This window comes from Arachis ipaensis, chromosome B08 (genome assembly GCF_000816755.2).
Source record: "Arachis ipaensis cultivar K30076 chromosome B08, Araip1.1, whole genome shotgun sequence".
NCBI lineage: Eukaryota > Viridiplantae > Streptophyta > Magnoliopsida > Fabales > Fabaceae > Arachis > Arachis ipaensis.
Window position 1 is genome coordinate 97501644 of NC_029792.2, and position 15211 is coordinate 97516854.

General features: G+C 34.4%; 1 protein-coding gene across 1 annotated transcript in view; it reads left to right on the top strand.

Moving 5' to 3' along the window:
• Positions 1 to 2539, top strand: part of LOC107611200 (NAC domain-containing protein 86-like) — a 4271-nt gene extending 1732 nt beyond the window's left edge. The window contains exons 3-4 of the mRNA XM_016313154.2: positions 138 to 512; positions 2240 to 2539. Coding sequence (XP_016168640.1) covers positions 138 to 512; positions 2240 to 2539 — 675 coding nt within the window. The remainder of the gene's footprint in view (positions 1 to 137; positions 513 to 2239) is intronic.

Consider the following 15211-nt stretch of genomic DNA (forward strand, 5'->3'; position numbering starts at 1 on the left):
TTTTCTACTATATATATATATATATATATATTACTCTTTTAATTGCAATATTCATTGTCTTTAACATAGTACGTACTTATATTTATATACTAGTAATAATACACTGTTTAACAAATCGTGCATCACATAAATCACAGGATTCCTTTTCATTGTGTCGGATTTTCAAAAAGACAATTCAAGTTCAAGACAAATCTAAAGAAGAGAAAGAACATCAAGCATTACTAGAGGAAGATCACTCAAGTGGCATTGAGATTTCAAGAGAAATGGAAGCCATGAATGATAATAATAACAATAATATAACTCTAAATAGTAATGAACAATATCCTAATAATAATAATAATAAACTCCCTAATTGTGATGCTTCATCTTCTGATCTCACTCAAGGAACATGTACACCCACAGAAACCGGTATAGCAGATGATTTTCATGCCCAATTTGCTTGTGATGAAGCAAACAGTAGTGCCGCTAATTCTTACTCAATGGGAATAGCATACCCCTCAAACGTTTTTCAGGTAAATTTTCAATTAATTTTGACTTAAATCTGATTAAATTGTCAATTTAATTTCTAAAATTGCAAACATGCTCTATAAATTTAAAAATGTCAATGTAGTCTTTAAAGGTATATTTCTAGTAAATGATTTTAGATCCTGCAAAATATATAGTCTTAATAACTAAATTGTTATTTTTTAAATTAAAGCAAAAAAAAATTTGATAGATTCAGTTTGATAATGTTCATGATTGTTTGAATTTGCATCTTAGTATTACTACTAGTCATGTAGACGTGGCATGAAAATGAAGATTTAGAAGGGAGACATATCAAAAGCAAGTTGGGCCATAGCATGATCATCATTATAATATTATTTTGTTATTGTATTGATCTGTTAAGTAGTATTTTCACTTTTGCTTTTTCCCCATGTCTACGGCATTTATGTTCATGATTACTTCCTTTGCCAAACCTGCATTTCCAGCGATATTCTTCTTTTTATAATGCTGCTTTATCAATTTAAGGCTTCATTATTACAATATCACCCCTCAAATAACAATGCATAAATATATAAATTTATGAAAATTAATTTACTAGCCTATTGTTTTATTTTATTTTTTTGTTTTACATTATGCATGAATATATAAATTCTTTAATTCCTCATATGATTAAACAATTTCACTATTGATTTATGTTTGTGGCCCACACATAGCATATAAATCTTTGATGATGAGTTCTCTTTTGATCTTAAAGTGACAAAAGTTGCAAGTATGATGAAGTTCCTATCTTTTCATAAAGCTTCAGTTCTAAAATTCACTTGGACTCTCTCTCTCTCTTGGTTACTATCCCCAATAACTTCTTTTGACTGACCTAATCAAAACGTTCTCCAAAGTAGTGATATCTTTCTTCCCCATTTTCCTCATGGCGTTGATGCATTCTAAACATCAAACTAAAGCACACCTCACATTATCTCTCTCTCTCTCACTCTCACTCATCTTTATCTTTAATCATATTCTTTTTTATATATAAGTAATGTCAGGATCATAATTTTGCTATTTCAGAAAAAGTTGGTTGTTTTGACAAGAGACTTCTCATCAGTTCCCCCCTCCATTACCATTCAACTAGCTTTGCAGCAAAATATATGCATTTGATTGGGGACTTTCAACCAAATTCAATTTGCCTCTCTTCAATTCCTTGCCTTAAACCCTAACAAAACAACTTGTCTTCTTTCACTTTAATACCTAAGACATTCTACTCTAACCCCACTATTCTGTTGCCACTTGCACTACTCCCAAGTGGTCTTTTAGTTCTATCTTCCAATTAATCATAAGCCACATATATAGAAAGGTGCACCTTCAAAACTCATAAAATGTGACAGCAACAATTCAATTGTGTTACATGTACATATATCATAAAAGATATTGTATCAATTTATATTTCATTCATCATTAGATAAGGCTTGGTAAATAGAATGTGAGTCATTTCAATATTTTACACATATAATATATACACATAATAACATCTTTAATAAAAATTTATGTATCACTTTTTTTTGGGTGAAAATAATATATCCGCGACAAAAACAATTATTTTTAGTGTCAATAATATAATAATTATTATTTCTCTTATTTAATTTAATTTATGTTTATGTGATAATTATATATTATTGCTATAGATTATAATTATTCATGTGTAGATAGGCATTATTTTGCATCAATTAACAGACTAAAATATAAATTCATCTATATGATGCAGGACATAGAGATGTCTATGTATGGAAGCATGCATAATTATCAATTCCCACAAACGCCTTTGGTGATGGAAGATTTTCCACAAATAGATTTTGCTGAGACAAAGTTATTGAAGCCAGAGGTGACTGAAGATTGCATGTTCTATGATAGATACGGTAGGGATTGTATGAATGGAACACTAGAAGAAATCATCTCATATTCATTTGACACAGAAGAAACTATAGCTACTTGTGTTGGCCAAAATAACCACACACAAAAGGAGACATTTTTTCTAGCAAGAGAGAAGCAGCAGCTACATATATAATGTACTAAAGATACATAGTAGAATATGCAGAGCCAGGGAGGCTGGCATATAGTGCACTTGGTTTCTTTTTCCTTTTTCTTTTTGGGTGTTCATCTTTTTTTGAACGGGGTGTATGTCTATCTACAATATAATTTTTAATATATATATATTTGTGTTCAAATCTCTTGTTTACATGGGAATGCAATTGGATGGAGAAAATCGACAACTATCATTCTTTTCTTTTGTGTTTTAGTTAATGTGTCGCATATATGTTACATCTCCTACGTATGCAGATATTTAAGAACAATTTGTTGTCTAGTACCACAAAAATCGGATTTAGCCACCAAATTTTAACTACAAATATTAAATTATAAAAAAATAAATTAAAATATCCCATATTTGTCACTAAACATTATCATCATAGCTAAAATTTAATAATTTCTGACATATTTTTCGTGGCCTTCTTAATCAAAACTTTATAATCATATTTTCAACAAAACCATTTCTCAGCATAAAAGATTGTGGATTCGTGGTTGGCCAAAAATGATAAATCAAACTCTATTCCCAACCAAAATTTTAGAATTAGAACCTCTTCTCTCCTCACCTTTCTCTCTCTGCTCGCCCTTCCAGCGGCATGTTGCTTCCTGCTGTGAAGATTAATGTCAATGTAAAATTTTTTAATAAAATTTCGTTGCAAATATAATCTAGACCAACAATTAATTCTCCATCAAAATTTAAAAGATTGTTACAATACAATTCAAAATAACTGAGAGTATTAATTCTACGTCGTTCTCCCTTGAAATTGCAATCAAGTGCTCAATTATTAGTTATGAGAAAATTAAGAATTTTTGGTTGAAATAAACAAAAAATATAAATTGCAAGAAATTAAAAAAAGAAACAATAACTAAATATAAAAAACAATTAAACTAAGGCAATTAAAGAAATCAAAATCCTAAAAGACCTCTTGATAAGGGATGAGAGTCAAGGTTTTCTGTTCTAGTCATTGACTACAAACATGACAATTATGAAGATCAAAGTTAATCTCACATAGTCAACCTCTATACATTGAGGAAGGTCAAATAAGTATAATTGATCTCAATCCACAAATCCTATCTAACTCACTAATTAACTTAGTGAAAGACCAGCGTTAGTGGAGACAACATCAATTAACAATCCCAAATCACCAATCAATATTGGGCATAAATGACTTAAGGTTACCTAAATCCTCAATCTCAAGTCAAGAGGGTGAAAAACTACTTAATAAATAAAAGAGACATTTTATCAAACACATAATTGGCATAAAAGAAAAGTATTATAAATTGCATGAATTAATAAAATCTATGACTAACAAATGTAAGAAAGCAATATTAACAACTCAAACAAGTATCAATAAACATGAAAACATCAAATTGCGTTAAAGAAAAATTGTAAATTTAACAAGAGTTTATAAACTAAAATGTAACAAAATATAAAAATTAACAAGAGAGACTTGGCAATTTAAGATACTAGAACAAGAAAATATAAAGAAAACTAAACTAAAATAAGATCAAAACCTAAAAATAGATAGAAAACTAAGCTAAAACCTAGAATTCCCAACTTCTCTCTCGAGAATCACCTAAAATATGATAAACCTAAACTATGGTTACTTTTTTCATTCCCTTTCAATCCTTAGTTCAATAGCATCAGAAATAAGTTGGATTGGACCCAAAATGAGCTAGAAATCTCGGATCACGTGCTGCATTAAATGAGGCATGCACTCAAACATGTGCGTATGCACATATTGTGTGTGTACGCACATTCAACTCAATGTTCACTATAGACATTTGCATATCATTTTGAAGTCTTGAATGTTAGCTTTCTAATGCTACTGAAAACCGCCTCATTTGGACCTCTATAACTCAAGTTATAATCAATTTAGTACGAAGAGGTCAAGATTGATAGCTTCGTAAATCCTTCATTTTTTGAATTCTTTCACTTTGCGTGCTTTTCTTCCACTTCTTCAAGCCATCACTGCCTTTAAAATCTTAAATCACTCAAACAAATATATCAAGGCATCGAATGGGAGAAAAGTGAATTAAAACTGGCAATTTTAAGCATAAAAGCATGTTTTTCACAACTAAGCACAATTAGAAAAGAATTCACAAAAGCATGCTATTTCAATGAATAAGTGCAAGTTTATGTGATAAAATAAATTCACTCATTTCAAGTAAAAATTATCATCAAATATGAATTCATCAATTCCTTCACACTTAGACAATAGCATGTCCTCATACTATACATGAAAAAGAATAAGACTAAGGGATGCAACACTTATTACATGTAAGCTATCTATATATATTCCACTACTAGAAATCGGTATTTTTCGGACGAATTTTGAGACCAAATTGAGATAACTTTCGAACAAATTAGAGACAAAATTTTTCTTTCTAACAAAATTAAGATGAATTTTTTCTGTCCCAAAAATCCTTGTTGTTAATTTACATTTTCTCTGAAATTTCGTCCCAAAGTTTTTTCAGACGATTTTGTGACAGATTTTGAATAGGCATTTATCTGCTAGATTTCTAACTATTATGATGTATTTTAAACGAATTTTAGATAGATTAGCCAACATAAAGACAATGTATGTCAGACAAATTTTAAACGTAAAAATATTTCATTTTAGACAAATTTCAAACAAAAAATATACTTCATTTTAGACAAATTTCTAACGAATATAGTCAAATATAACAGATTTTTTTCTAACAAATTTTAGACGAATCAAATATTTCTTTTTGATTAAATTTCAAACAAATTTAATTTAATATAATTTACGTATTTAAAACAAATCTCATACAAAACAAAAAATTATTTTCGCACAAATTTTCTACAAATTTAATATAATATTTTAAACAATTTTCATACAAAATAATTTGCTATTTAATATATAAATACTTTAGAAAATAAATTGTATTCAATTTGCTTTCTATATTAATGGTGCACGAAATTACAATCACACTTTTGCAATTCCGCACAACTAACCAGCAAGTGCACTGGGTCGTCCAAGTAATACCTTATGTGAGTAAGGGTCGATCCTACGGAGATTGTCGGCTTGAAGCAAGTTATGGTTATCTTGTAACTCTTAGTCAGGATATCAGTAATTCTCAGATTTAATTGTAAAAAGTAAAAGAACATGAAACAAATACTTGTTATGCAGTAATGGAGAATATGTTGAGGTTTTGGAGATGCTCTGTCTTCAGAATCTCTGCTTTCCTACTGTCTTCTTCTTCACACACGCAAGGCTCCTTCCATGGCAAGCTGTATGTTGGTGGATCACCGTTGTCAATGGCTACCATCCGTCCTCTTAGTGAAAATGGTCCAAATGCGCTGTCACCGCACGGCTAATCATCTGTTGGTTCTCACTCATGCTGGAATAGGATCCATTGATCCTTTTGTGTCTGTTACTACGCCCAGCACTCGTGAGTTTGAAGCTCGTCACAGTCATCCCTTCCCAGATCCTACTCGAAATACCACAGACAAGGTTTAGACTTTTCGGATCTCAGGAATGGCCACCAATAATTCTAGTCTATACCACAAAGGTTCCAATCTTAGATTAGAAACCCAAGAGATACACATTCAAGCTTGATTGCATGTAGAACGGAAGTGGTTGTCAGGCACGCGTTCATAGGTGAGAATGATGATGAGTGTCACGGATCATCACATTCATCAGGTTGAAGTGCGAATGATTATCTTAGAATAGAAGCAAGCGTGATTGAATGGAAAACAGTAGTAATTGCACTAATTCATCAAAACACAGCATAGCTCCTCACCCCCAACCATGGGGTTTAGAGACTCATGCCGTAGAGAATACAATATGAAACGTGTAAAGTGTCATGAGGTACAAGATGAATCACTAAAAGTAGTTTTTTATAATAAACTAGTGACCTAGGGTTATAGAAAATGAGTAAGCTAGAATAGTTAGTGTAGAAATCCACTTCCGGGGCCCACTTGGTGTGTGCTTGGGCTGAGCATTGAAGCTTTTACCTGTAGAGACCTTTCTTGAAGTTAAACGCCAGCTTTTGTGCCAGTTTGGGCATTTAACTCCAGCTTTTATGCCAGTTCTGGCGTTTTGACACCAGAATTTTTGTGCTGACTTGGAACGCCAGTTTGGGCCATCAAATCTCGGGAAAATTATGGACTATTATATATTGCTGAAAAGCCCAGGATGTCTAATTTCCAACGGAATTGAGAGCGCACCAATTAGGCTTCTGTAGCTCCGGAAAATCCACTACGAGTGCAGGGAGGTCAGAATCCAACAGCATCTGTAGTTCTTTTTCAGCCTTTGAATTAGATTTTTGCTCAGGTCCCTCAATTTCAGCCAGAAAATACCTGAAATCACAGAAAAACACACAAACTCATAGTAAAGTCCAGAAATGTGATTTTTATTTAAAAACTAATAAAAACATAATAAAAACTAACTAAAATATACTAAAAACATACTAAAAACAATGCCAAAAAGCATATAAATTATTCGCTCATCAATTAAGACCATTAAATAAACAAGTTTTTCATATTACATCATTGAAATTATAAGCACATAATAAAGTCATGAAAAGTTAATTACCATAAAAGAGTTAAAAAAGTATTTATTATTAAAATAATTTTGTCCATAAATGTAATCAAACTAAAATAAGAAAAAAATAATTAAATTAAAACAAAGAAAGCCTTTAAAAAGGTCACAAATCATGAATAAAATATACTAACTAATTCACCTAAAAATTCCTTAATCTAAATCAGAAAAAACATGTACTTCAGATATCAATCACTCATGTTATCCTCCTCCTCATCATCATTAAAGCCTGTCTCAAGCTCATCTTCCGCAGAAACAGATAAGGTTGAAGGAAGTGGGAGATTCAACTTTTTATACAAAGCATGAGGTGTCTTTTCAGTAGAACCAATTCTTTTTTGTTGAGTTTTTAGTTGACGTCCTTAATCTTTTAACTTTTGACAGCTTTTGATCATGCCATTTCTTTGTTTTCTCTTTATAAATCTTGGCATTTTCATAGGCTTGAGTTCTAAACTCATCTAACTCATTGAGCTGTGATAAACCCCAATTTTGTGGTTTATATTGTGTAGAATTTGGGGATTTTGTCAATATTTCTCACACTTATTCACAAGAATTGCATGATTTTGTGTTCTCTTCCTAATATTACCCCATGATGAAAAGCATGCTTATTTTGCCTTAGAATTGCTATATTTTGATCCTCTTTTATTGCCATTCGATGCCGTGATATATTTGTTGAGTGCTTTCATAATTAATAGGGTAAGAATGGCCTAGAAGAGAGAAAGAAAGCATGCACAAGAGGAAGGAACATGAAGATTTGGATTTTGGGAAACTCATCATGGGCGCGCATGCGTACTCCACGCGCACGCGTGCATGAGGATAGCTGGAAGCGGCATGCAAGGATGGACGCATCCGCGCAGGTCAAAGAATTCCCACAGACGCGCACGCGTGGATCACAAAAGCAATCGGCGCACACGCACGCATGGCGCGCACGCGCGGAAAGCTGCACGTGACCTCATTAAAGGAAATCGTGCCTGGCGATTTCTGAGGCTCATCAGGCCCAAATTCAAGTTGTTTCTGCATGGAAAAGACCCAAGGATGCTAGGGGAAGGGGGGGATCATTCATTTTACACTTAGACACAATTTTTAGGTAGTTTTTGGTTCTTGTTCTTCTAGAGAGAGAAACCCTTGTTCCTCTCTAGATCTAGTTTTAATTTGATCTTCCCTTGTTGAATTCTGAATTGGATCTTATTAATTACTAGTTTTGATTGTTTAATTTGAATTCCTTAGTATAATTTTGCTTAGATCTTGTGTTAGTTTTATGCATTCTTGTCAATTGTAACTTTATACCCATTGCATGAATGTTGTGAATCTTGACTTGTTAATGTTACATTGATGATTTCTATGATTAATTGTGTTGTTTGAGTGATTGTATGTTGATATTGGTAGTGGGTACTTGTTAATTTTAATTTAATTGTAATTTGAACATGTCTTTTGTCAATGCTTAACATGTGTTTGATGAATTGTTTACTTTGATTATGGAGTAGTTCTCTTTACTCTTGGCCTAGGCTAAGGGAATTGGGTAAACTTGAGTCATTGGGTCTAATGGATTTGATTATTTGGGAACCCTTAGTGGTCAATTTGATAGCCATTGACATTAACCTACTACTAAGCTAATTAGTAGTGAGGTTAGACCTTATGGGTTGATGTTGACCAAACCATTTAACGTACTTCAAGTATAGAAGTATACTTAATGAGTTTGGTTCCTCATAATTGTCAAGATATGGTTATTAGACAAGGATAGTGACTCCAATTCCCATGTCTAGCCAAGAGTTGCTTTTATCATTCATATTTGAAAACCCAAATTCTAATTATCTTGTCTTAGTTATAGCTATTGTTTAGTTTTAGAGTAGAATTATATTGAATGTTATCCTATTAGTTGGAATTGCTCATATCTTGCTTAGTTATTTGAATAGTTTCTTGCACTTTAAGATTACTTGCTTGTTAAGATTCCTATTTTAATTTCTTGCTTATGACTTACAACCCCGGATTTCTAACCAATGTTGAAGCATATGTTTGCCCATACCTTGTGAGACGACCCGAGGTTTGACTACTTCGGTTACTTTTATTAGGGTTGAACTTGTGACAACCAAATCCTTTTCTAAATCTCGGGGATTGTTGTTGGGTAGAGCTATACTACCAACGCGATTTTATTGAGAAATTCTATTCCGACGTAATCCCTGAGCACCATCAAATTTTTGGCGCTGTTGCCGGGGAATGGTTGCAACATATGCCTTGATATTGGTTATGTGAATATGTGAATATTGTAGATAGTTTACTTTCTTTCAATACTTAGCTTTAGTTTAAATTTCTTTTGTTTGTGTGCTATGACTCCCAAGTTTGATGACTCGGTCTCAACCGAATTCTAGCTTAGCCGAGTTTGACCCTGAGATTGAAAGAACTTTGTTACACACTCGGCAAGCTAGACAGCGGTTGGACTATACGGCTAGTACTTCGGCCTCTCTTGAGCAACATACTGAATCACTAGGCGGTACCGAGAGTGACTTGGAGTCCGCTACTTCCTATTCTTTTGTTGGCACTACTAATACATCTTTGCATCCTACAGGTGAACCATACATGGCGGAGCCACAATGGATCACTTTGCATGAGCAAGGAGCTCCGGATATCATACTTCAACCGTTGCAAGCAAGGTATCCTAACCTTGATCCAAACTTTGAGTTGAAGAGTAGCTTGATACATCTACTTCCTAAATATCATGGGTTACCGGGTCAAGACCCCATCTGACATCTAAAGTATTTTCAAGTTGCTTGTTCTACGGCTCGAAGGCATGGAGCCGATGAGTTGGCTATTATGGTTTTTGCCCTTCCTTTCTCTCTTGAAGGGCAAGCAAAGACATGGTTTTATTCGCTACCGAATGAGTGATGCAGCAGGTAGAAGTCGGCTAATTAAGAAATCAAAATATGGAATACGTTGTGAGTATAGTTCTTAACCAGCTAAGATCCGCCTCGTCAATTTAGAAAATTTGTCACAAATTTTCGAAATAAAAACACTGGGAATATGAGTCCCAGGTCGTCTCCCAACGAGTTGCAGGAAAGGGTTGATAAATCACTATTTTATTGTTTATCTTGTGCTCAATTGAGTGGTTTTTATCAAATCTTTACCCACTTATTCATACTATTTGCATGGTTTTATGTTTTCCTTTGTAATTTTGTGCTATGATTGAAAACATGTTTCCTGGGCCTTTAAATTGCTAATATTAATCCTCTCTTATTACCATTAGATGCCTTAATATGTGTGTTAAGTAATTTCAGAGTTTATAGGGCAGGAATGACTTAGAGGATGGAAAGGAAGCATGCAAAAATGGAAGGAATACAAGAAGTTGAAGGAACTGCAAAGCTGTCAGCCTGACCTCTTCGCACTCAAACGGCTATAACTTTAGCTACAAAGGTCCAAATGATGCGGTTCCAGTTGCATTGGAAAGCTAACGTCTGGGGCTTCGATTTGATATATAATTTGCCATAGCTGCTCCAAAGCCAGGCGACGGGAATGCGTGGATCACACGGACGCGTGACCTGGCAAAAGTGCAATCCGCGCAAATGCGTGGACGACGCCTCCGCGTCACTTTGCCGCGACCTGAATGTACCAGAATACGCTGGGGGCGATTTCTGGGCTGTTTTTGACCCAGTTTTCGGCGCGGAAAACACAGATTAGAGGCTTTAAAATGGGGGAATGCATCCATTCATCAAACAAGCTCACAATACACAATTTTAGGATTTAGATGTAGTTTTTAGAGAGGGAGGTTCTCTCCTCTCTCTTAGGATTAGGATTCCTCTTAAAGGATTTAGGATTTCAACTTCTTCTCAGGTTCAATTTCCCTTTTATTTATTTTCCCAATTAATTTATGAATATCCATGTTACATATGATTTTCTTAATTAATGTTATTTGAGGTATTTTCAGATTTAAGATTTCTTTGCTTTATTAATATTGATGCTTTTAATTTAATTTAGATATTTTCTTCCTTTTGGCTTTGGTTAAGTAATTGATAACGATTGAGCTGTCAAATAAAGCAGTGGTTGAAATTGGGAGTTTCTCCAATAACTCTAGTCTTTCCATAGGAATTGACTAGGACCTGAGGATTAAGCTAATTAATCCACTTGATTTACCTTCATAGTTAGAGGTTAACAAAGTGGGATTAAAATCCAATTCTCATCACAATTGATAAGGATAGGACTTCCAGTTCTTATACCTTGCCAAGAGTTTATTTTATTATTTCTATTTTATTTTTCTTATCATTTAACATACTGGTTTCTTACTTTCAAAACCCCCAATTTACAAGACTCATAACCAATAATAAGAACATACTTCCCTACAATTCCTTGAGAAGACGACCCGAGGTTTAAATACTTCGGTTATCAATTTATTTAGGGGTTTGTTACTTGTGACAACCAAAACTTTTGTAAGAAAGGTTGATTGCTTGGTTTAGTAACTATACTTGCAACGAGAGTTTACTATAACTTCTAAACCATCAATCTTTCATCTCTTCAAAATGGCGTCGTTGTCGGAGAATTGCAAACGTGTGTCTTATTATTGGTTATTGTAAATATTTGCTTTTTACTTGTTTATTTATTTTTATTTTTGTTTTTATTTTTTGCTTTTTCATAAATTAAGAGGTTTTTGGTTTTTATTTAGTTATTAAAAATTTTTTCAAAAAATTTGTTCTTGGTGTTCATCTTGATCTTCAAGTTGTTCTTCGTGTTCATCTTGACCTTCAAGTTGTTCTTAGTTGTTTTCTTCGTTTTGATCTAAAAATTTTAAGTTTGGTGTCATTTTATTGTTTTTCTCTTTCCTCATTAAATTCAAAAAAATTCAAAATTTCAAAATTTCAAATTTTAATTTTAAAATTTCAAATTTAAAAATTTAAAATTCAAATATCAACTTTCAAATTTTAAAATTTCAATATTTAAATTCCAAAATTCAAAATTTAAATTTAAAATTTTAAATTAAAAACAAAATTTTAAAAAAATCAAACCTTTTCAAAATTTAAATCTTTTTCAAATTTTCATCTTATATTGTTAACTTTTTCAAAATTCAAATTTCAAATTTCAAAAATTTAAAATTCAAAATTTAATTTTCAAATTCAAAATTTAAATTTCAATAACCTTTTAATTTAAAATTGTTTTTATTTTCGTTTTTAATTTTTATTTGATACTATGAACTCTCACCCCTTTGGCTATGAGTCTGGTTACAATTATGTTGCAGGAAGAAGAAATTACAATGAGAATAGGCATCAAGGTTGGAACAATCAAAGATGGGAGGAGCCACAAGGATTTGATCAACCCTCATGGCAACAACCACCTCCAATGGACTATCAACAACCACCACCATATGCCTATAAACCCTTTCCTCAACATGACTTTGGACCACAATACTCACAAGCCCCTTTACACCATTTACCTCCATATGACCCTAACCCACATCCACCATACCAACCACCCTATGAACCAAATGAACCATACATAGATCCACCCCAACCTCCATTGAATAACAATACACTTATCTCTAACATCATTGGTCTCACCTCTACACTCCAAAATCTTATATCCCGCATGAACCAACCCTCTACCTCCAATATTCAACCCTCAAGCTCTAGTGCACTTCCTTTTCAACCACATAATGATCTTTTCATCCCATCACCACCCTCCATGGGAGAGCACCGACATCCATCAATCCAAGAGCAAGATGATCCCAATTATGCTATTGATATGGAACAGGAAAGAAGAAATCATCTTCGTGAATCCATACTTCATAAGGAGCTAGAGGAGGCCCTACGGGTAAAGGTAGGAGAGACCCTTGAAGATGAAAGAGTAGTTGAAAGGAGTTGTCATGGAAAGAAAATCATTGAGGATGAGTACGATTTCATACTTAAACAACTGGACAAAGCAGCAATTATTAAAAAGGAAGAAGTGGTTGCAGACTTAAGAGATGTTGTACCTCCATTGGAAAGTCCAGTCATAGAGCCTCCTTCCACGGTGTTTGATGTTGATGCTGAGGAGGGTGTACAACCTCCAAGGCATATCATGGTTGAAGACTTGGAAGAGGTTGGTCAAGAGATGGAGATTAAAGAAGAAGCACAGCCTCCTATGCCCTTGGTGAGTAATGAAAAAGAGATTGAATTGGAAGAAAGCTACCAAGAGAAAGAGGTTGATATTGAAGAAACTTGTAAAGAGGTGGAAGTTGTCAGAGAGGAGCACAAGGGAGTGGAGCTTGCAAATTTGTTAGAAATACCTCCCCCTAAGTTGCCATCATCCTTCACAACATTTAAGTGGGTAAAATTCATATCCCTTAACTTTCTAATTCCACTTGAATATGGGCTACTGGAGACGGATGGTCAACTTAGAGCTCTTTGTGGAATTAAGAGTAAGAGGAAGATGGTTAGTGGTTGGAGTTGTCAAGAAAGGTTCAACATGGTTGTGTGCTCAAAGTTTAAAGGTTTGTGTAAAGCTCAACTGAATGGGTCTAGGAAGTTATTTGACCGCTTTAGTGAGAATTCAAATTGCTTGCTACCCGAATGGAATCATGATGATCAACAAGAAGACGGGTGCAAAAGCAAGGTTTGGGACCCCGGAATTCATTCCAACAATCAACACTCTTGGGGCCTTGTCACCAGCTTTAACCTGCTTGAAGGCTTTCTGCGCCTAGTTTGGGATCCCGGAGGCCGTTGGAATTACAAACATTGGTGGAGATTCCTGGATGAGTTCAAGCACAAGCCGCCATGACAAGGAGCTCACCAAATGTCGAACTTAAGGACTTTAACTAAAAGTGCTAGGTGGGAGACAACCCACCATGGTATGATCGTTCCTTTTTCAATTTTAATTTTATTTTATTTTGTTTGTTTTTGAGTTTTATTTTATTTCATTGAACCTGGAATTACTCATAACATTCATATCATTTTGCATTCTGCATACTGCATATTAAAAAAAATCGCACGCGATATGACGCGACAGCGTCGCCGACGCGTCCGCGTCACCAGTGCATTTTGAAGAAAAGAAAAGCGAACAGAGAGTCACGCGAAAGCGTGGCTGGAGGCGTGCCTTTGGCACAAATTGATCCACGCGACCGTGTCGTCAACGCGTCCGCGTCATGTGGGAAAAATTCCTCCCACGCGAATGCGTGGCCCTGTGAAATCGACGTAAATGGGTGTATGGCAGCAAGTTAGGCTGGAATGGGGCTGGAACGGTGCTAGAAGCACAAGCCTTACCACGCGAATGCGTGCCCCATGCGTCCACGTCGTTTTGCAAATATGGCCATCCAAGCGATCGCGTCGACCATGCGACCGCGTCACCCAAAAATTTGGCAAAAAGAGTTTCGAACAGAGAGTTGCACGAACACAAGGCTGCACTCGCGCCAATCGCACAAATCAGGTCACGTGATCGCGTGACCCACGCGTCTGCGTCACCTGACCTTATCGCGCACCACGTAACCGCGTCACTCACGCGTTCGCGTCGCCCGCGTCGCACAACTTATCCTGATCAGCGCCAAAAATATTATCTTTTCTTCCCCAATCCTAATTTTTCCTCCCTCCTTTCTTCCTTACTTCTTCCCTTCTTTCCCTTCTCATTCTTCTTATTTTTTCTTTTTATTTTATTTTAATTTATTTTCATACTTTCATTCATTGCATTATTTTCATTGGTGTTAGAAATTTATTTGGGTCATTATTTTCTATATTTTTGTGGATTATTAAAGAAATGGTTTGACAATTATATATTACTTTTTAAAGGGTTACTTGCATGTTCAATTTAATACTTTCAATAGCTTATTTACCATGCTTGCTATATGTTTGTGAAAAAGCCTGTATGGCATTGTGCACTATTTTTCGATTTTTTTCTATCTACTACTCTAAATGCTTGCTTTTCACAAAACCCTTTTTATATTTTATTACTTAAATATAATTGTTATTACAAAGATGTTGTTAGTTTGAAAGACCTGGTAATATAACTTGGACATTGAATGCTTGATCTATGCTACTCATGCCTTTGCCAGCATGCCAATAAGCATCTTGCATTTAATTGTCATTACATGCACTTGCTATATTTCCATTGATGAACTTTTCACATGTAGTCATGACCATGTG